Below are 21455 nucleotides of genomic sequence, written 5' to 3' on the forward strand. Positions count from 1 at the left end.
CTCAAAATACTTGCCATGAATTAGGTACGCCACTCTTCACCAGACGCTAACTGGACACGGAGCCATCACTTGTACCCATTAGGTCCAGCAGTCCCAGCATTTTTCAGCCTACTTAGTGCTCTGTTCATCCAGCTTATACTTCTTCAGCTTACCAATGAGAAGAACATGGGAGCACCAACCTCTTCTAAAGTGAAAGTATTCTCAGTCCACCACTCGCCCCTCATCCTCAAAGCCTGTCATTTCATCTTAAGAGGCAGTAAGGCTGGTCAGGCGTTGCTTGCCTCAATACCATCAACTCTTCTTGATTATCTTCCTTCCCTTTGCACGTTTTCCTTGCTATTTGCCTGTTGCAGGGAACGTGCTGCAGTCGTCCCTGAGGATTTGCGCTGTCCGAGGAGGGTGCAACATCCTACTCATCCCAACACAGCTGGAGAACTCCTTCCTGCTCTGCACACCTTGGTAAATTCAGTCATCTCCCTTTTTTGTACCTTCTATATTTAGCACATCTAAGCATAGCACAGAGGTCCCAAGCCTACTGAAAGCCTCCAAAACACTACTTTAGACTAAAGGAAAGGAAAAAAATTCATCCAGGGGAGACATTTCAGGCTCGCTTTCAAAAAAGGTACTGATTTGCAGGTAAGATACGGAGTATGAAAACTAAAGGTTATTACTAGGATGGTGGTGACATCTTTCTGAGTGTGTGCTCAGAAAGCTATTCTGAAGTGAGTTTGCTTTTCTACTTCTGTACCGCACAGGACACAGTCTGCAAAAACAGGCAACTTGCCCAGACAGCGGAACCTCAGCTTTAGCTCACGCTTGCAGAAGTTGCTCTAACCTGCCACATATTGAAACCTGAGCTGCTTTGCAGTAAGCTTACTGAAGATAACTGTTGGTAGAGGTGAAGCCAGAGGACACATTCTCAACTGGAAATCTGCATAAAGGAACGGTATGCGGCATAAGATACATACTGCATTAAAAATAAGACACAGTGTCCCCAAAAATCACCAAGTAGAATCAAAAATTGCCTGAAGTTCAATAATGAGGCAAAACAGTAAAATTGACTGAATAAACAGGATCACATTTTCCAGTCCTTTCATTTCTTCTATGGTAATTTTCCATAGGAAGAGAACAAATCAGCTGAAAACAAACAATTATTTCAAGCCAGAGGGGAAGCATCCAAAGCAGCAGATAACCCCCACGAATTTGAAAAACCCTGGGTTCCAGCCCCACATTGCTCCCCAGAGCCCCGGAAGCCTGTTTGAACTGGCAGGAGCCAGAGCCTCTGCACAGAGAGATGCTCTTGACTTGGACGGTGCATTCGGACTATGGAAAAAGAGCTCTGCTTTCATCCGATGCCTAAAAAGCAAGAGCGCCAGGAAAACCTGGGCCTACCAGGTATTACATGGGGGCTACGCAGTAGCACTTCTGCCTAGGAATGGTTGCCGTAAGGTGATCAGGAGTCACTCGGGCTGCAAGTTCAGACTTCTTTTTTCCCCCTGCTGCCCTTTTAAACTGGACCCACACCATGAAATTTTACAGAAGAAAAGATTTGGTTCCTAAGTGGGGGCAGACCTATTAGAACGGACACCCTCAGCTCTGTCTGACCTAACTGGGCAAGCAACCGGGTGCTACAACCGGGTGTTTCAATCCAGCACTCGACAAGTAGACAAGAGACACGTGTGCATTCTGGAAGTGAAGAAGATGAACAACATCATCAGCCTACTGCACAAACTCTGACGTGACTTCTTGTTGCTGCTAATAGTGAAAGGCTGGGGACTTACAGTCCCAAGAATTTACAGACCAAGAACGCCTGAGTGACAACACTAATCCATTAAGCTGGAAAAAACAGAACAACAAAGAGGAAAACAGCAGCAGTGGCAAATCACTATAAACCATACCTGCACACATTTAAAGTGACTCCCACACTTCCCTTTCATTCACGGATCATTGCTTTTTTGTACAGCTCTATTCATCTTGTGCTGATTTGGGTGCCCAGCACCTCTGCTGTAAAAATAATAAAAAATAAAAAAAATTAACACCCCGCCCCCCAAAATAAACTAAACCTGGAGGGCTGTAAAGAAATGCCCAATTTGTTAAAGAGACTCAGGGAGGACTTTTTGTTATTAAAACCACAATCGACTAAACCCTTCATTCAAGTTTCCTTTATGTCAGGTGTAAACCCTTAATAAACTGGCTCTTCTAAAGAAAAAGAGCACAGTAGCTACTCCTGCCAAACACAGATCAGGGCTTAACCAGTGGAGCTTTAATTTCACTCAGAACATCCCATCTCCATTACCATGATGTTTGAAACTGACTGCCTTTTGACGTTATTAGCACTGAATAGTCCTTCCACCTTATCCTTTCTTCACCTACTTACGAGAGCCCCAAATGGATCTCCTCTGCTGGCAGCAAGACACGCACAGTCACGCAAAGCCTCCCCCTGTTTCCAACTCTAACACCATTTGGTCAAAAGCCCTCAGCTTCACGGCCCTGCCCCAAAGCTCTACATTTCACCCCACACTAGACATACTTGGGTTTTATCCCTTCCTAGGGGACCGCATTTCTTCCTTACTTTCTGCTTTCCTCTTTCAAGCTCTCACTTTGTCACATCCTTCTCCCCTCCATGGGACAAGACGGCGAGACACTTCCACGGAGTTCTTCTTTCTCTCTCTCAAGAGATTTTCAAGTGAGCATCCACTCGGGTACCCTCATTCTGCCTACTAACAACATCTCACAGTCTCGCCTTCCGTCTCCTCGCCTTCTGTCTTCAGCGCTGAGCATGCGGACGTGCAAGCTGCAGATGTCATGTTCCCACCCCTCCCCGCTCTTCACCGCTGCAGGGCTTTGCCGGCACCGTGTCACCCGCTGGGTCAGGGCCTTGTCCTCTGAACTCTTTGGAAACAACAGCGTTCCTTGCATCTTGGCTACAATTCCATTTTTCAGCGGCATAGAGAATAACCTCTGCTAGTGGGAAATTCACTTGCAAAGACAGCTTCCGCTCTGAAAATTCCTGTGCGAGCTTCTAAATCATCCAAAAGACAGTGCCTGGCACTTTAATGACTATTTATTTCTAAAGCGATCGGTTTGCTAAAATAGATTATTATGTAATGACATATTGCACAGGTTTTTGCAGAAAAAAATTACTTTATTCTTTTGCTCAAGAAGAATCTGCTTATTTCTGCATGCATACACGTGTGTCTGTATATAAACACACAATATAGTAACTGATGTGATCTGTATTCCAAGGCAACTAATTGGGTTTGTTCATCCCTTGAGTGTGTACCTCCTCCTAAAGCTTTGGAAAAAAGGTTTTAACGAATTTGTCCCTCTAACTACATTTCAGAAACACTTTACAAAACGGTTATAGAAATTCTGCAGCCAACCCAACGGCGTGCACTAGCAGTTCACAATCCAAACAGCCTGTTGAGCTTTGCCTACTATCGATTTGCTTAAACTGCTCACTGTGCACGCATGTAGTGAAAGAAAAGTCACCAGCATGAAGGTCGTAAACCATCTGAACACCAAAAGATTTTAGAATTACTTGTGTTGGATAGAAGTCCAAGGAGTTCAGCTCTCCTACAGGCAAAGGCTGTCCAGTAGCACAGCACGGGATCTCTTTGTGTCATTAGCTGCCAGGACCACAACTTGGTACCTTCTATAGAGACAGCATCTCAACAAGCACTACCCCGAGAGCCCCCTCTTCACTATAGTCCAGAGGCATTCGCTGAGTGGGGATTCAGGAAAGTGAGAACTGCACCGGGTATTGCCAAGATCATTTCTTTCAAACACCAAAGCTCTTCCATAAGTCTCCCATCCAACTCACGTTGTGAACTAACCACATTTAACTGATTAAATCTGAAAGATTTAGAACGCGGAACATGGCTGCAGGCATTCCAGGGGAAACTCTAGGAAAACACACGTTACCATGCTGAAAGCGTTTTTAGTGCTGGGCGATTTCGTCGTCTAGAGAACATTGATGGTACGAAAGCGTATGGAATTATTAAACGTTGAAAATGCTCTCTAAAAGCACGTGGAGCAAGATAGGAGAGGGGACAAACCTTCCCGGGGTGAGGACTGACTGCACTTAACCAAACCCTTTGGTGAGCTTTCCTGCTACCACGCGGGTTTGTGTTAGCTGAGAGCAAAGCACAAAAAAGCCGCTACAGCCTCTGCCAGACTCCACGGCTGCATCTCTCCTGCCAGCCAAAGGTTTCCCGTCACAGCTATAAGAAAAGGGTATAAAAAGACAGAGGTTTTGATCCGAGCAAAGAGAGAAGGTGACTGATTCCAGCTCAGCTCACACCACCTGTCATGGGCAGCAGCTTTAACCCCTGCGTGCACACTGGCCTCCCCAGAGCTTCCTCAAGGGTTTTCTGGCTCCTCTCATCCCTGGAATGATGCCCAAAGGGCACCAAAACCACATTTTTCCATACCTAAGGATGTAGCAGCATGCAATGCAGGTCACTGCAAGGAGACTCTGGAGGCAGCTTTAGGCCTACAACTTGCATTAATTTATTTCCTTAGGAAAAGTTGAGTTCTGCAAAAGTTGACATCTCTCTTCCAAGAAAGCTCCCAGAGCTGGCAGCAGCAGACTGCTTGTACGCTGCAAAGACAGAGATGTTTGTTTCATATTAGTTGCAGGACTGGTGCCAACCTCCAGACACAGGCATGATCAAAACTCCTTAAGGAATATAGGTACACATGAGATTTAACACACATACGTTTACTACTTATTACTGAGGTGGAAAAGCTCTCAAGAAGCATTAATGCTGGAAATAATCCTCGCATTTGTCGGCATTACGTTTTTAAAAACGTAAAGAAAGAGGTGAATTTCAGTAACTGCAATGATGCACTTTTTCCTGAGGTCAGTTCCCATCTAAGTGTCAGAATGACTCTCCTCTTTCCATGAGTATTCATTCTTCCTGTCCTAGATTACACCACCTACGGTATATAATGGTATATAATTTATCTGCACTTCAAAAAATGCCCACACTGGAGACAAAGGCTAATATATTTCACACGCCCATACATCAGTATTTTTATTAAACACACATTTAAATGAATTTAATGAAACTACTTTAAAAGTCTGCTGCTAAACTTGAAAGGGAGGCATTTATATTACACTTGCGTCATTTTTTAAACAGTAGCTCATCCATTGTCAGCTGAAGAATGATGCGTACTGCCATATAAACAGTGATGTTTGACTTTACTGAAGCTGAAAGAAAGAAAACAGTAATTCTGCTTTTGGTGTACAGGCCTCAGCATTGATTCAAAGACCATCTGAATATAGTGGAAGCCGCTGCCTGATCTTCTGCTTAGTTTCATTTTGCTGGGAAAAAGATCGCTGTTTACACTAGCCAACCCATTACTGCTTACAAAACCAAGTTTTCCCGCACCCAGAAGCGAAGACTGTCCCGCTCAAACCACCAACCATTTATCAGTCCATAGCTCCGCTCTCTCAGAGGAGCAGGCAATAGAAAATGAAAAAAGACAAGCACTCATCACAACAAACCAGCAAAACTACCTGTCGCGGTGGAGATTTTGTTACAGGGCTTTGGTTTAGCAGCAATTTAGGATTTATTAATATTTTTGAGAGTGATCACAGGATTAGGTTGTGTAATTATTAACAGCACTTAATCATCAGCCACTTTAACAAAGCAATTCAATGGCATTTGTTACAATCAAAATAGCGACTCAGTTAAAGACTTGAGGGTGGCGAGTGTCACCCGAAACTTACAGCAGGGTTGCACACACAGATGGAGGTTAAATCAGGTCACACGTACAGGCAGGCAGGCAAACAATCACGAATCAAATTACACACAGACAGACAGACAAATAGTTCTGCACTTAAATACCTCCTTAGAGTGTGTGGATGAAGGCAAATATCAACCTGTTACACACAACAGTGTTGCTGTTTTATTATCTGTACTGATGAAGAGATGCCAAAAACTACTGGACATCTCTCATTACTATGTATTGATCCCCACTGAAGAAAGAACAATAATTACACTACAAAACAGAGAACAATTTTCTCGAAACTGTTTAAAAAATAACAGAGCAACACTGTATGAGTCTATCCTTGTACTAGTCATTAAAGCTTCTCTTCCCATAGAACCGAAACACTTAATCCAGCAACTATTTTTGTTACCTACCTACATGTGGTAGGGATGAAAGGGATGTAATAAGGATGAAAAGTTACTTCGTTTGTACAAGGTAGTATCTAGTCTGCAGAGAAAGACTTATTTTCACCAAGCTGATTAATATAATTATGGCTAAACAGAAACAACTCAATAAAAATCAACAAGAAAAGCACAAATCCCTTCCTTCCCCAACCCAGGGCGTCACATTTTATCTTCTTTCAAGCTTGAAAGAACACAAAGTGTACCTACACTGAAGGTAACATGGATATTAAAACTGGTGAAACCATCAGCTGGTTTGTTTTCATTGGCCACTCCACAGATTTATGGCAGAACCTCCAAATAAATCTTTTCAAAGGCCATTTCCAAGGAAAACAGTAGGTCTCCAAATGTCGTTTCGCAATGGAAAATTAGCACTGAAGTGAGGTACTAAAATGATGAGTTTAGTACTAAGCCAAACATTCCAATTAGCAGGGGCAAAGTTGTTTTAAAATGAGATGAGCGGGAAGCTGCTGCAGTTCTGGACTTACCTGCAGGAATGCTACTACCGAAGCGTATTTTTGGACACTGAAGTAGGTATCACCAATGCTTAGAAGTAAGAAAAATTTGAGAGGTCCTTTTTAATCAAGTCAATAACTAACCTACACTCAGGAACTTATTTTAACATGGCTGTTCCGAGGGCCTCAGTTCAATTTTTCCCCTTCTGAACTAATGAACTATTACCAGCATTGTATCAGCAGCATACACCACTAACAGACATACTATTCAGATCAATGTGGGAGCGTAAATGGTTTCACATTCCTCAATGCACTAACAAAACACAGTCAGTAGGCGAATACTTTAGAAGGTAACTGGCATCTTTAGTAAAGACAGAATAGCGCAACACTAGATTTGCACATGGGAGTGAGGTTCCTGCAAGCCCACATAGGTCTAGGCACAGCAATTGTTATCGTAATCATCAGTCTCCAGAAACAGCTGGTAACAAGTTAATGACATGAATGTAATAGTCTTTATGACTATTCAACGCTCAAAGCGGAGCAAAAACGCAAATGTCAATACATTGCATGACTCCTAAAATACACACACACCACCATCCCCACACATATATACACATCTACACACATACACAGAGAACACTGGCACCACATCCTTTTTAATGCACAAACTCATGAAAGAAGTCTTACTTGCGAGGATGCAACTCCCAGTCATGAACTGCTTATTTGTAGTAGCTGTTTTCTAACACGCCAAACTCAACAAAGTCAATCTGTTATTCCAACCCACCTTCTTCCAGCATTTCCCTCTCCTGCTTCTAGCATTTTGTGTAGCTAAAATAATAAAGCCACTGCTGTTCAAAATACTTTTCCAGTGACAAGTTAGGAAGCTCAGGCTGGGCTGGAAGAGTTGATAAGCATACTGAAGAAAGACCAGCCCTTACTCATTCAAGGCTCTCTGACCCATAAAGACCAGACATGTCTTACATCCCTCTACCATGACAGAGTTGTCATCTTCAAGCATACATTAAGAACAGAGTCTGAAGGTATGTTTATTCTTGGGTTTAGCACAGTAAAAACTCAGGCTAACAGGTTTGGAAGAGGGAAGTGAGCACCAACTTACCATGCCCAGGATGGAGGAAAGCCCAATGCATAGTTTCTGTACAGAATTCTTTCTTGAAGGTACAAACAATAATCAATTTTTGCAAAGACATAACAGACATGGTCTACAACTCCAAGCAAACCCCAAGCATCAAAAGCCACAAAAGAAATATACATACTTACACCACCCTCCTGGATACGCTAATACTACATTTCCCAAAATTACCACAGCCAAATATTAAGAAAAAATACTTTTAATTGCTTGACAATATTTTCTGTTACAGTTAGTTATTACCCTCACCTAGGTGCAATTATTTCCCCTTACCACATGGAGAAAAGTATCTTCAATCACAAAAATTTAGAGTGGAAGAAAAGAAGAATCCAAAATACTAGCGCCTGCTTTTGTTCATTCTAGCAGGATAGATTTATACCTATAAAATTGTTTTAAAACAACAATTAAAATATCAATAGCACATAACAAAACTGTTTCATTTGCCGAGTTAAACACTCTCCTAAAAGGTATGTCGTCACCTACATCTGTTCCAGTTAATTCCCTGACTTCTGGAACTGAGTCCTCATGCACTTCACGCACTTCAGAAAAGTTTGCACAAAGTTGATAAAAAATGACAGAAAAAGTCACTGTGTTTTATCATGGTCAACAATAGGAAGCTGTGCAATTCTGGCAGGGTGAGAGCTGGTCCATCAGAGAGTCCCCTTTGGTGATAAAAAGTTATTATGATAATAAATGTGCTACAGTCTGTAGCTAGAAAGAAAATGCTTTCAAGGAAAATAGCCAAAAAACTACGTTAAATTGAAGCTTGAAGCCAAAATGTACATACATACAGAAGAGAAATGCACAGATATAACTATGAAGAGACATGAAGAACAAGCTGAAAGCTAAATTCTTAAGCTTTACAGGAGAGATATTGCAGTAAATACCTGGAAGCACAGCTTAAAAGCTCCAAAGGACCTTCACTCATGCCCCTGGGAGCTTGGTTATCAACTAGGCACAAGCTTTAAACATATGCATATGTACGTACAAATACACAGCTCCATGCACACAGATTTACAGTGTATGCCTCGTGTAGCTGTTAAGGCCACACAGACTTCCACGGCATTGCGGCCACGTGTACAACTAAAGAAATGCTGCGTTTCTCTGGTACAGCTGCTTCCATGCCATGAGGAGCTTGTTCACACACGCTGCACTCAGAAAGAGCCCAGTGAACAAACACCTCCCTGAGACCAGCAAATGCAGAGTCAGAAGGAGCATCGTCCCTGGCGATCAAGTTAACATCCTTCAGATGTTCATTTGCCCTTGAATGCTTGTAAAAAAATAATAAGAAAGAAACAAAAAGCAAAAATGTTTAGGGACTCAAATGCACCATAAAGCAGTCTTTAAAAATATAAAATCCTTCCAAGTATCAAGTGCACAAAAAAACAAGGCACAAAATGACAATCCTATTTGAAAATTATTAAAAGGAATACTTCCAAGTTTCTAAATCAAATATTTTATCACAAACTAAATATTAAAGAACCAAAACCAAGCAAACAAACCATCTGTCCAGTCAGTAGCTCAGGTTTTAATCTTCAGTATTCTAACTGCCTGGTTAAACCAGCACATTCCAGAAGAGACTTCAGACTTTTTTTTCTTTTTTCTTTTTTCTTTTTTTTTATTTTTAAATGTTCACAGAGGTTACTTTACTGAAGGTAAAACTTCAACCAATGTGGAAAACAACTTTGGAAAATTTGTCTTGAAAGCACTAAATAAAAAATAAATGAAAAGGTAACCTTCCCTTTCCTAGGTTCGTTTCAAGACTAAGTCATACATAAAGCAGCATTCAAGAAGCCTGTATCAGTTACAAGGCTGCTTATCATCCTCCAGATTTCCTAAAATTATACCCCTAGTTTAAGATGTTCTTTGTTTCCTAAAGTATACATATGATTTAAAAGACTTCTTAAAAGCAGGCCAAAAATCTTGTCTTAGTGTGATACTCAGGAAGCCAAAAATACTGCAGCCGGGGTGGGACTACACATTTACTTGCTGCCCAGTTTCAAATGTGTACTAAAGAATAAACAACCTGGGCACTCACCTTGAGCTTAAATCATCAGCCCACACTGGTCAGATGGAATAAACTCCTCAAAGCGTAGCAGTTCTTGCTACATTTTAAATAATGTATGTATTCTTTGAATATTTCATGTTATATAATGAAATCCAATCAGTAAATAAAAGCATATTTTAGAGAATGTGTTACAGCAGCATATACTGACAATGGCTTAATACATGTCATACCTTCTCACATAAGAACTGAAGATAGGTGGAAACTAGTTTGGTAATGAGAGCCACAGAATAAATAGTAATAAATAAATAAAGTCCGAGGACTAGCTGCACTTCACCCCTATTTGTCTGCTTCCAGAAAACTCCCAAGAAACATACAGAATTGGAAGAGAGCTTGAAAGCTTATTCTTCTAAAAAAAGAAACATATCCTATCTTTGATACCCAGTGAAATACCACGGTAAATAGAAGTACATCTAATTAGCACCTATTTCAAGTAATTTCTGTAACTCTCCTTGTTTACAACTTCCAGCTTCACTCTTTGTGAGCATTTTCCATTTCAGTAGAAGCACATCATTTGATCTCATCAAAAGACATGAATCTGGCAAGTGAAAGTCAGGAAAAAGTTATCTCTGGGAGATTTCTAAGTCAGGACAAGAAGAGATACAAAGAACAGCCCAGGAAAAGGAACAAAATCCGTCAGCTCTGGGCGTTGGGAGGGAACAGGAGGAAACAACCTGTGGACTGTCAGTGTCTTTGAGAAGACTATACACACTTGGAGCGCCTCTGTACTATTTGCTTTACCTGGTAACCTGCAACGAACACTTCATCTTCAGAAAGGCTCAAGCAGGACAGTTTAACAAAACATTTTCTCAAAGTATGACCAATAACCACAATGAAATCTGTACACGTGAAAGGGAAATTTATTTCTGAACACCTAGGAAAGACAAAATTTTGAAAATAAAGATAATTCTGTGAGTATCTATAGAAACTAATGTTTCGCATGTGGTTTGGTTTACTTGATTTTAAGGTAAAGGATCGAAAACTATTTCAGGGTAAACACTAAAAAACATTAGGGTTTCATTGTGCTTTGTTTCAGGGATTCACTTAAAGCACTGAATCCACTGTTGACCCTAAAGCCAACAAGTTCTTCACCTGTAAGTCTCTTTTGAAAAATCAAGCTTACTCCTTGTCTAACGTGACAGGCACTGTCAAGAATGATGATGTGAGGGGTTTAAATGAGATGACTCTTACAACAGTTGTGCCACAACTGTGTCATCTCATGTCAAACTGTTTTTAAACACACTTGACCAGCCAGCCTTCTGCACTAGACTTCTATGGACATACCACCTCCAATATAGCAATTGCACAAAAGTCTGGAGAAAACATTTCCAATAAAATGAGAGCAAACATGAGAAGAAAGTGAACATGGTTAGGTCTAAATTTCCATGTAGGTTGAGAGATGGTTCATGGTACCCATATGCAGAATTAAAGACATATTTTTAATAATTTAAGAACTTTTCCTAAGGTTTTCCTTTTGCTTGTCTGTGGGATGCTTTGGTAATTCAAACAAGAGCTTATTCTTAAAGAGGAAAACCTTTGAAATATTTGCTTTAAGAACATACAAACATGCAACGCAGACCAGAAAGCTGTTAGCTAGCCCACACAGTCCTGCACATAAACAGCTGCTGGCATCTTAGAGGAAAGTGCGTTAAGAGGAAGGTGTATCCACACTTTCTTTACATCATGGACATGCAAACACATCCCCAGAGTCCTCCTGCACCTCGTGAACTCAGCACCAGGAGTCAGAATTACACAGCTGTCAAACTCCAAATAGGCACAAGCAGTATTTCCTCTTGGGGCACCCAATCTGCAAATAAGCCAGAAACCTATGACAAGCTGACTCTCAGTCAGGCTGAGAAACACCCCCCTAGCTCTTGGCTCCACAGCTAAGATGCCATCATGCCAGGGACCACAGCCACGGGCTTGTGTGTGCTGGTGCACACCTCCACGGTAGCTGTGGGAATACCTTCACAATAAAAGCCCCCAAACAAGGTATCTCCAACTCTTGCAGTCCTGCTGAGCCACATGGGGAAACACTTAAGACCCTCAATAACATGTAAGTACCAGAGACAACTCTATTTCCTCACCACAAACTTCCTCAACTCCCAGCCAAGCTCATCTTGCAGGACGTATGGGGTATGGCTGAGATGGAGTTAATTTCACCACAGCAGCCCTCCTGGTGCCGTGCTGTGTATTGGTAGCTAGCAAGGTGTTGATAACACACTGGTGTTTTGGCTACTGCTGAGCAGTGCCAGCACACATCAAGGCTGTCTCTCCAACATTTCTTCCCCTCCTCAGCAGTAAGCTGGGGGTGGGCAAGCTCCTGGGAGGGGACAAAGCCAGGACAGCTGACCCAAACTGACCAAAGGGATATTCCATACCATATGACATCTGCTCAGCAATAAGAAGCTGAGAGGGGGAGGAACTGGGGGCATTCGGCTTTTTACATTTGTCTTCCAGAGCAACTGCTACGCATACTGAAGCCCTGCTTCCCGGGAAGTGGCCAGCATTGCCTGCTGATGGGAAGCAGAGAATAATCTTTTGCTTCTGCTTTGCTCCCAAGTGCAGCCTTTTGGTTTTGCTGCATTAAACTGCCTTTATCTTGACCCACAAGTTTGGGGTTGTTTTTTTCTATCTCATTTTTCTCCCCTCCCTGTCCAGCTGAGGAGGGCAGTGATAGAGCAGCTTGGGTCAACCCACCACACAGGATGAAGAAGGGGCAAGAAGACAAGGAGTCCCCAAGGACCCCAGGGCAGTCTCCCCAAATTCCCGGCGTAAAAGAGCAAATGAATAACAGGAGGTTACTTACAAAGCCAGAGAAAGAGCAAGGAGTCTGCACAGTACAGCACAACAGCTCAGATGAGACCAGAGCCGCATAGGGCAAGAGTAATGAGCCAACTTTAGCACCACAGTTACTGCAATAGGATATGCACTTAACGACTTGCATTTTATTCGGTATCCTGTACACACAGAAATACTATACTACAGTGGTACGGAAATAGAACTCACTTTTCTAACCAACTGAGAATCGTTTTGAAGTAAAAAAGCTTCGTAACTACCTTTAACGTTGCTGTGATCAGACAACTCTTAAAAACAAATAGCTAAGAGAGCACATCCCATGTCAGTAACTGGCCATTAATGCAAACGGTTCTGAGGCCTCTGTGACCATCCTGTTCCTCTCCAGATACCCTCAGAGACCCCTGCTACAATCTTAATCATCCACTCTTCCATGCATTTCTATTCTAGGGTTACTGATAGCTCGCTCTATGCTTTTCGAAAATGATGGCTGCATTTATGTAACTACCTAATGAAGCTGACCAAAACCAAGAGCTTAAGTGGGGGTGGGTACTGCTGCTTCAAGACTGACCATTCCAGTACCCAAATGAGCAAAATGCCATCTGGCCATCATCAAAGGCCAATACACCTCTAATGCTTCTGTTTGGTGGAGTGTTCTAGTCAAAGCTGAGTTGTGATCCACCAACATCTTCACCAAAGATAAAGACAAAACCTCAAATGAAAAAAATAAAATTATTATTAATTTTAAATTAATATTATTAATATTATCTGTATTTTTAAAGAAAATGTTATAGTGATGAGACTGTATTCTATGGTTGTCACAGACTTGTGACAAACCCAAAAAGGAAAACACAATGGGAAAACAGATACAAACGTTAATGTGGACTGCTGGTATGTACAAAGTGCACTATTTTCTTTCAATATCAACGTACATATTACCAAAAGATCAAAAGTATATGGGGTGTTTTGCATGAATGTAGTTTTTTGCATGAATGTAGTTTTTAAGTTTAAAATGCATGTAGTGGGTGTTGGACTTGATGATCCTTATAGGTGCCTTCTGATTTGAGATATTTTGATTCTATGATATTTTCCACCAGAGAAAGGGAAAAAAGGCTACAAAAAGAAAAGCTTTACAAACTTAACATTAGAACAAATGTCCCAAATACACTGAGGAATGGTCTTTAAATCTTTTTTATGCTGCATTTGTCATTTTGCATTTTCTGAAGAGAAACCTTCTCTGACAGTCGGTATTTATACCCTGACAATGTTTGATATCTGCTTGAATTGTTATAGCCACTTAATTCATGTGTTGCATTTTAGTTTGGCCTTTTGTGAAACAACACTATTTGATCTGTTATAAACTTAGGTTACAAATTACAAAATGGTCTTCTAGACCCAGAAACATCATTCCAAAAAAAAAAAAAAAAAAAGCGTCAGGGGGACAAATAAAGCAATCAGGCTTTTTCCAAATGGCCCTCTGTAGGCAAGTCCCTCCTAAACAGCAAAGCGAGGTATAACACAGCATCTCAGGTTTTTAACTATATTTGTGCTTCCAAAGAATAAAATTAGTATGAGTCACTAAAATCAAGCTAATCTCTTCATTCATTTAAAGAAAAATGTTTCAAGGATTTAAAATTAGTGGAAGAGAAGGTGCTAACTTGAAGTACGGATTTGGAAAGCACAAAAGCAAAAGGCCCTTTTTAATCTCTACTGTTACTGATTTGGGGAAGCAGAAGTTGCTAACACCTCTCAAAACCAAAAAGGCATTTTGCAGAAATATTTTAGCCAAATTTCTCAGGTTTATTACACCTTAATCATTACAGCATCATCAAAACTGGAGGATAAATTAAGATATACTTAAAAAACATATCAGAACAAGGATGGATCTCCTGTAGAAAGAAAATCATCCACTCAAAATACAACACTTCTAGCTGATAATTCCTCATGGAGCAAGGAACTAGATTTAGGCTGCAGTTCAGTGTTGCTTCCAGCCAATTTGAAGGTAAGCTGCTGCCAAGACAGGCAGTTTGGCACTCTCTTGCCCCTTCATTCCTGGATGAACGTGACCACCTCTTCGTTCTTCTGATGCTTGTGCTCAGCAAAGCTTTGCCGTGAGTGCTGATTCAGCTGAAGAAAACACTCTTGGTCAGGTCCAGGTTACAAGTGGATCCCACCCCTGCCCCAGCTCACCACAGGGCTGCACAAGTCCTGCAGAACAGGACAGCAACCGAAAGGAGCAACTACCCTTCAGCCAAAGCCCATATTTACGTCGGCTTAGAGCAACTGTCAAACTGCAGCCCGAGGGCAGGTTTTTATCTCCTCCATTCTGCACAACTGCTCTAAAACCCCTGTTATTAGATTCACTCGCTCAGAAATCCAATGACTAATTCTTTATTCAAAGTGGAGAAGCTCCATCAGCAGAGACCAGGAGAGACTCATCACCTCAGCCATAAGTCATTTCGTATGTGGGAGACCCAGCCTTTAGCCCCGGCCTCAAATCTGGCAGAACAAGAATTAAACTCTGGAAAGCATCAAGAACAAGAGTGGCTCATTGCAGACTTGTACACCTCTTCTTTTCCTATTCATTCTGACAAAAAAAAGTCAAAGTTGTAACCCTCTCCTTGCCAGCAAGCATATTACACATATAAACTAGCGCAGCTTACCTGCAACCTCTACAAGGCAATAGAATAAACCCTGACAGGCAGCCAGTCTTACCTACGCCAGTTGAGCCACCCAGCAAAGATCAAGCATTTCAGGTTTTCTCTTGAACTCTTTGATTGCTTTCATCCTCACCAAAAAGAGACTTTCCGTTCCAGTTCTTAGAAAAGAAGTCTAGTAAAAAATGATGCAACAGAGATTCAACTCTTCTAGATCTTTTCTGCTTCTATGAATGTCACCATCATTGTTTTCAGTTTATATTAGTCTTCAGCAACATCCTAAACACAAGTCATGCCTCTTCCCAAAAGCAGTGAAGTCCATAAAAATCTTGCAGCTCAACGAGGCTCAGTTTAATACGTAAATACAACAAGAGGACTTCAGGACAAAAGGGCAACTGCCTATGCAGAAAGTCCTGGCCCCAATCTCAGGTTTTGCACACGTGTACCTGAGGGAATAATTCCCCTTCTAGCACACAAAGAGCGCTCCTGATCTAAGGCAGGAGTGAAAAATCACACAGCAAGAGTTTCAGTGCCCTAGGAAAAAAAGTCACCCTTGTCACCAATTAATTTACCAACCCACAACAAGCCAATCTGTTCAGGTACCCTACTAGATTGCTTGAAACAACCAGCTACACAACACAAACTATGCCAGAGCATGAATGCAACCTCTCTCGCCTTTCACTCTATTTCACTCCTTCCCTTCCATACACACTTAACGCTGGCATAGCATCCTAAGCAGCTTTGGCTTAGTCATCTGCATCTTCCGGAGCATCTCCTGTATCGGCCACAGAGTCAAAGATTCTTCTAACAGACGGAAATACTGATCAGAAATGAGCAGCTGCTATTGCAATGCCTAACACATTTTCTTCTTTTTCCATTCTTTATTATATAGACCTCGGGCCTTCAAGAGTAACTGACAATCAAGACTGGTGTCAGTCTATTCCACATCCCATAAAAACACATGCTTTTTCCAAAATGGTTATGCTTTCAGGCCCCAATCCTACCATGAAAAGCTGAGCTGCTGGACAGTCCTGTAACGCAGTCTCCAAAACAGAAGAAAGTAAACATAATTTTTCACTCTATCCCACTTACGCTCAGTGCCTGGAGCCAAAAACTCCTGACATTCAACATCAAAATAAATAACAACCAATGCAGTGATAATGTTATCTATTATCAGTTTTCTTCCCTTCCCAGATTTCTTCCCAAGAAGACAAACCAGAAAAACAAAACCAAAACCCCTTCCAACATGTAACTGTCAAGGCAGAATCATAATTCTGCTGATAGAGATCAGCAGGCATCACATGCCCATAAGGATGACACAGCACAAATACACCAGAGTGTCAGATTAAGCTGCCAGTGTAGCATGCGGTTTGGAAGTCTGATTAAGGACCACTAGTCCTACATCACTATCCATCTGCACGATAAATGCCTGCCCTGCTCTACCAGTGCAACAGGTGTATTATTTTACATTGGACTTATAACATTGATTGAAATAGTCTCTAAAAGCACCTTTCTACTGTGAAGTAAAAGATCCGATTTCCACCTCTAAGGTTTCTACCTAGTTAGTATCAACTAATCAAAATTTACTTTTGTTCACCTCTTTACATGCATTGTAGCCTACCAAGCCCATTTTTAAAATGGCAACCTTTCCCCTCCCCAGGTCATCCAGAAAAACACTTATCTGCAAAATCAATTATGTTTCCTGTCTTTTTGTTTTTAATAGCACATAACCTCTTTCAGTGGCCCATTTAAACGATTCTTCCTGCTGAACAAGGGAGTGCCACAAGGGCAAGCATATATTAATATTAAAGAATGAGTCAATGTAACTGAAATCCTGTTCATCACATTAACTATCACCCTTTACCCTTTCTGGCAGTTGCACGCTTAGTCTATTTTTATCTACAAAGCTAGTCTTGCCACTAATCACAACGTTTCCAGAGAAAGAGGTCTGAATTTTAGTTATGGCAGCGCAAACAAACTTTTTGGGTACTGCACCACATTTTGATTACTTTAGAAAACGATACTATGGAACGAAGTCATTTGCTCCCCAAATGACTTCAGCATAGGAAGATTTGTTACACTGCGTATGTCCTTAATGCATTTTAACACTGTTCTACACTAAGAAAAACACTAGTAAAAGTTTATCATACACAAAGACAGCGCAACAAATTTCATTTCTGTACAAGAAAAAAAACCCACAACCACTATTTCTGCTTTTGCCAGTCATGAACTCCATTAAAATACAGCTGAGTAATTAAGAAAATACAGGCAATTCTTCTTCAAACACTACAACATATTTTAAGAACCTGCAATGCAGAACAGATATGCCGCACGCTTATCCAAAGACAAGTTCATAAAAAGATCCTACCTGAAGAGCATACGTCAAATACAGCAGCATCCTGTCAAGCATTATGTGTAGAAATGCCCAAGGTGAAGCTCTAGCAACTTATAGCATAGCAATACTTACAACGTGGCTGCAGTAATTGTCAACAACGAAAATTGAAAGACAAGTAGAAATGACTATGCTTGCAGCAACATGCCGTGAACGTTTTCCTCTCTTTTTTCCTTACAGTCTGCAGTTTACATTCTGATGCATGCATTAAAACATAATTACGGTGGAAAGAGGTTGCAGATACAGTTACTTACATTGCAAGACATAAAACTCTGTAAACAAACAGCACATTGCAATTTACACTGTCACTCACCTCATATGACCAAACACACTGAGTTCCTCCAAACCTTCGGACACACCTGCCCACCTCCACGTCCTCATGAGTGGTGTACATTTCTCCAAGGCATTCACCAATATGTGGCACCATCCTCCTGAGAACCTCCCGGCTGAAGATCATTCCCGGCCCTCCCATGCAGAAATTCTCTCCAGGCTCCAGCCCAAGTTTTCCGAGTTCTTCAATATTACCCAGACCAGTCTGTCCCAAATACAGAGGTTTACTACTGTTCAGTGAGCGAAGAAACTCCTCCAATTTTTCACCTGAAAAAGATAAAAGATTACTGTTATTTCTCTGCCTAGTCTGCCAGCCATCTCTTTTCCTGTACTTCAAGCTTTTTTAAAAACGTAACAGGCACCTGAGACTGTCACAGAAAATCACTTCCAAAGCAGTATTCTGTACCTAACTGAAAACACCCTTGGACAAGTTTACCTTTCACAAGCTTCTTTTGTTTTTCTTAATTAACATTACAATGACATTTTCATTCAGCCAAAAGCCAGAACGTGATCAAAACTTCATTTTACCACTAAACCTTGTTCTGCTCAATCAGGACTAATGGAAAGCACTTCCTTGGTAGTTTAAAACTCTCTCTAAAGTAGGACAATTTGCCAATATAGTTCCAGGCTGGGGAGGGAGGGAGGGAAGGGAAAGGGAAATGCCGGGTCTTATTTTAATAGGATTAATTTTTGAAAAGACCAAAGCAAATCTCGATTAACCAAGGTAAATATGTTTCATTGCGGAGTAATTGTGGGAACAAGGTAAAACTCAGGCTCCTTCCAAACTATTTCCAGTGCTGCAATGTCTACAGACTTTTCCTTCAAACCCCTCACCTAGTTCTTTTCAGAAACTCTGATTTCAAATTTACTTGACATCAAAAGTTTCTGGATAGGTTTAACTCAGAACCTTGGAACTAGTTAAAGACAGGTTCATTGCAACTCTGCAATGAGCCCAAAGTGACAACTTCTACATCTGCAACCCAATATATATACACAGATACACGCGTAAGTGCGCGAGTATTTCACAGATGAATGACAGCTGACAAACAAGCAGCCCATTAAACCACTCAAACAAAAGCAAGTGACAAACAGGGAAGCATACAGTTACTCCAGTTAACTTTTCACAGTGTTTTCAATACTGCAAGCAACCACGCTCACAACCTAGGCTTACAAGTTCAGTTTCTTCTTTCTTTCCTAAGAGCAGGACACTGCACGAGTAACAGCAGCAGCAACAAGCGCAGACCAAAAGCAAGCGGGTTGCAGAACATCTTTTTTTAATGGTGCTGTAAAACTCGTGAAATAGGGCCAGTGCTTTTCAGAGACACACGCTGCAAAGAACAGCAGCTTTACAAGCAGCCTTCGGCGGCGGCGTTTGCTCAGCCCAAGTGTCAGCGAGCCAACGCAGAACTTTTGTTACTGCTCAAAACATCACTTCTGAGCAGTACCGAGTCGAAGCCTTCGGGCTGAGCCGCAACCGCGGCGGGGGCTGCCCGGCCGGAGCAGGACGCAGTCGGCAGAGCTCTTCGCCGCTCCCGCCCGCCGCCTGCCCACGGGCGGCGGGACGAGGCGGGACTGCCACCCTTGGGCTGCGCAGCCGAGCGCGGCGGGACGCGGCGCCGGCACCACCCCGCCGCTCCGCTGCCCGCCCACGGCCCCTCTCCGCCGGGCCGGGCCGACCCTCTCCGCCGGCCCACGGCAGAGCCTCGCCCGGAGAGCCGCGCCGCAGCAAGCGCGGGGGCCGCAGCACCGAGATCCCACGCCAGGACCGCTCACCGCGCCCGCCGCGGTCCAACCCCCCGCCTCAGCCCTCCAACGCGCCCCGGCACCGCGGCCTCCCCAAGGACGGCCCGGCCCGGCCCGGCCCGGCCCCGCGGGGGCACCTCGAGGTTCCCACCGGCACCTCAGCGCCGGGACAGCACCCCACGGCCCGCACACGGTGGCTGGAAGCAAACTCCGCCGGGGCGGTGGGTGGGCCGAGGTACCCCTTGCGCTCCGCCACCGGGCGGGAACCGACTCTCCCCACCCCCCGCGGGACCCCGCCGGGCCGCCAGGCCATCGCTCCGCTCCCTCCCTCCCGGCGGCGGGGCGCGCCCCGGCCACCTTTAATGTAGACGTCGTCGTCCGCCCGCATGAACCATTCGTACTTGTCCAGGTAGCGGTCGTGCATGTACTTGATCATCATGAAAGACTTCTTCTGCGGCGGGTAGGAGTCGTCCACGCCGGGCAGGGCGACGACGGGCAGCCGGGGCAGCCCGGGGGGCGCGGCGGAGCCCTGGCTGGAGAAGAACTCCACGCGGCCCGGCACCGAGGGCGCCCACGTCCGCTGCGCCGCCACCGCCCGGCTGCCCAGGTACTTCTGGGCCGTCATCACCCCCACGTAGAGGAAGTTGCGGGGCTTGGCGTAGCCCGGGGCGCCCCCCCAGTCCCCGCTCCCGTTGTGGCTGCCGCCGGGCCGGCCGCTCCGCTTCTCGCCGCCTTCCTCCTCCTCCTCCTCCGGCTCCCCTTCCCCGCCGGCGGCGGGGCTGGACACCATGCCCTCCGCCGGCGGCGGCGGCAGCTCCCAGGGGCTGCTCCTGAAACTCGTGCCGCCCAGCACCGCCGCTGCCTCCGGCGGCGCCTGCTGCCCGCCCGGCACCGCCGCGCCCCCGGCCGCCCCCGGCCCCGCCGAGCGGCCGTAGTAGGAGCAGAGGCTGGAGCCGCGCCTCTTCTTTTCGCTCAGCTCGGCCACTTTCGGGGCGATGAGCCAGGAGGCGGCGGTGAAACCCAGCACCAGCCCCAGCACCACGCTCAGCCAGGGTCTCCGGGACCGGGCTGCCATGGCGCGGGCGGGGCGGCTCCCGGAGCGCCGCTGCCGCCGCCGGCTTCCCCCCGCCGCCTCCCGCTGGAGGCGACCCCCGTCCCGCTGCGGCCCCGGGTGCGGCGACTCCCGCCGCGGCTCCCTGCCCCGCCGCGCCGGCCCGGGCGGCTGCGCTGCTCCCGAGTCAAACTTCTCCGGGCGTGAGGGCGGCGGCGAGGACGGCAGAGCACTAGCGGCGGCCCCTCCGCTCCGCTGGCACCTTGTCACCGCGGCGGCTGGTCCCTCCCCGCCCCTCCCACCAGCTCAGCCTCCTCCACACGGCGGCCGCGGCCCCCGCTCCGCGCTCCGCCATTCAGCCAGCTTCCTCCGCGGCTGCCGAGCGCCTCACCCCGGAGGGCGCCGCCGGCCGTGCCCGAGCCGCTCCGGGGAAGTGGCCGCCGCCGCCGCCGCCGCTGCCGCTCCGGAAGGAAACGATTTTTTTAGGTGCCGCTCGCAGCTCCCCCGCGCCGCGGCCCCGCCACCCTCCGGCGCCCCCTTCCAGTCCCGGGACCAGGGCCGCCCGCCCGGCCGCGCCTCTTGGCCCCGGGTGCGCCCCGGTGCGCCCCGCTCCCGCCTCCGCGTCGGGAGAGGCCGGCGG

General features: G+C 44.8%; 1 protein-coding gene across 10 annotated transcripts in view; it reads right to left on the reverse strand.

The window, feature by feature from the left end:
• Positions 1–21196, reverse strand: part of CHSY3 (chondroitin sulfate synthase 3) — a 160813-nt gene extending 139617 nt beyond the window's left edge. For 2 of the 10 annotated variants that reach the window (XM_054811219.1, XM_054811225.1), the window contains exons 1-2: positions 20122–21196; positions 18005–18288 (exon numbers count right to left, since the gene is read on the reverse strand). In XM_054811219.1, the coding sequence (XP_054667194.1) occupies positions 18005–18288; positions 20122–20839 (1002 nt within the window). In that variant the 5' untranslated portion in view covers positions 20840–21196. Of the gene's footprint in view, positions 1–1779; positions 2005–4067; positions 4604–8590; positions 9052–14372; positions 15230–15357; positions 15475–17674; positions 17887–18004; positions 18289–20121 lie in introns of those variants that run through there. The other 8 variants (XR_008574781.1, XM_054811224.1, XM_054811221.1 and 5 more) reach the window with 8 other exon arrangements.
• Positions 21197–21455: the final 259 nt, after the last annotated feature.

This window comes from Grus americana, chromosome Z (genome assembly GCF_028858705.1).
Source record: "Grus americana isolate bGruAme1 chromosome Z, bGruAme1.mat, whole genome shotgun sequence".
NCBI lineage: Eukaryota > Metazoa > Chordata > Aves > Gruiformes > Gruidae > Grus > Grus americana.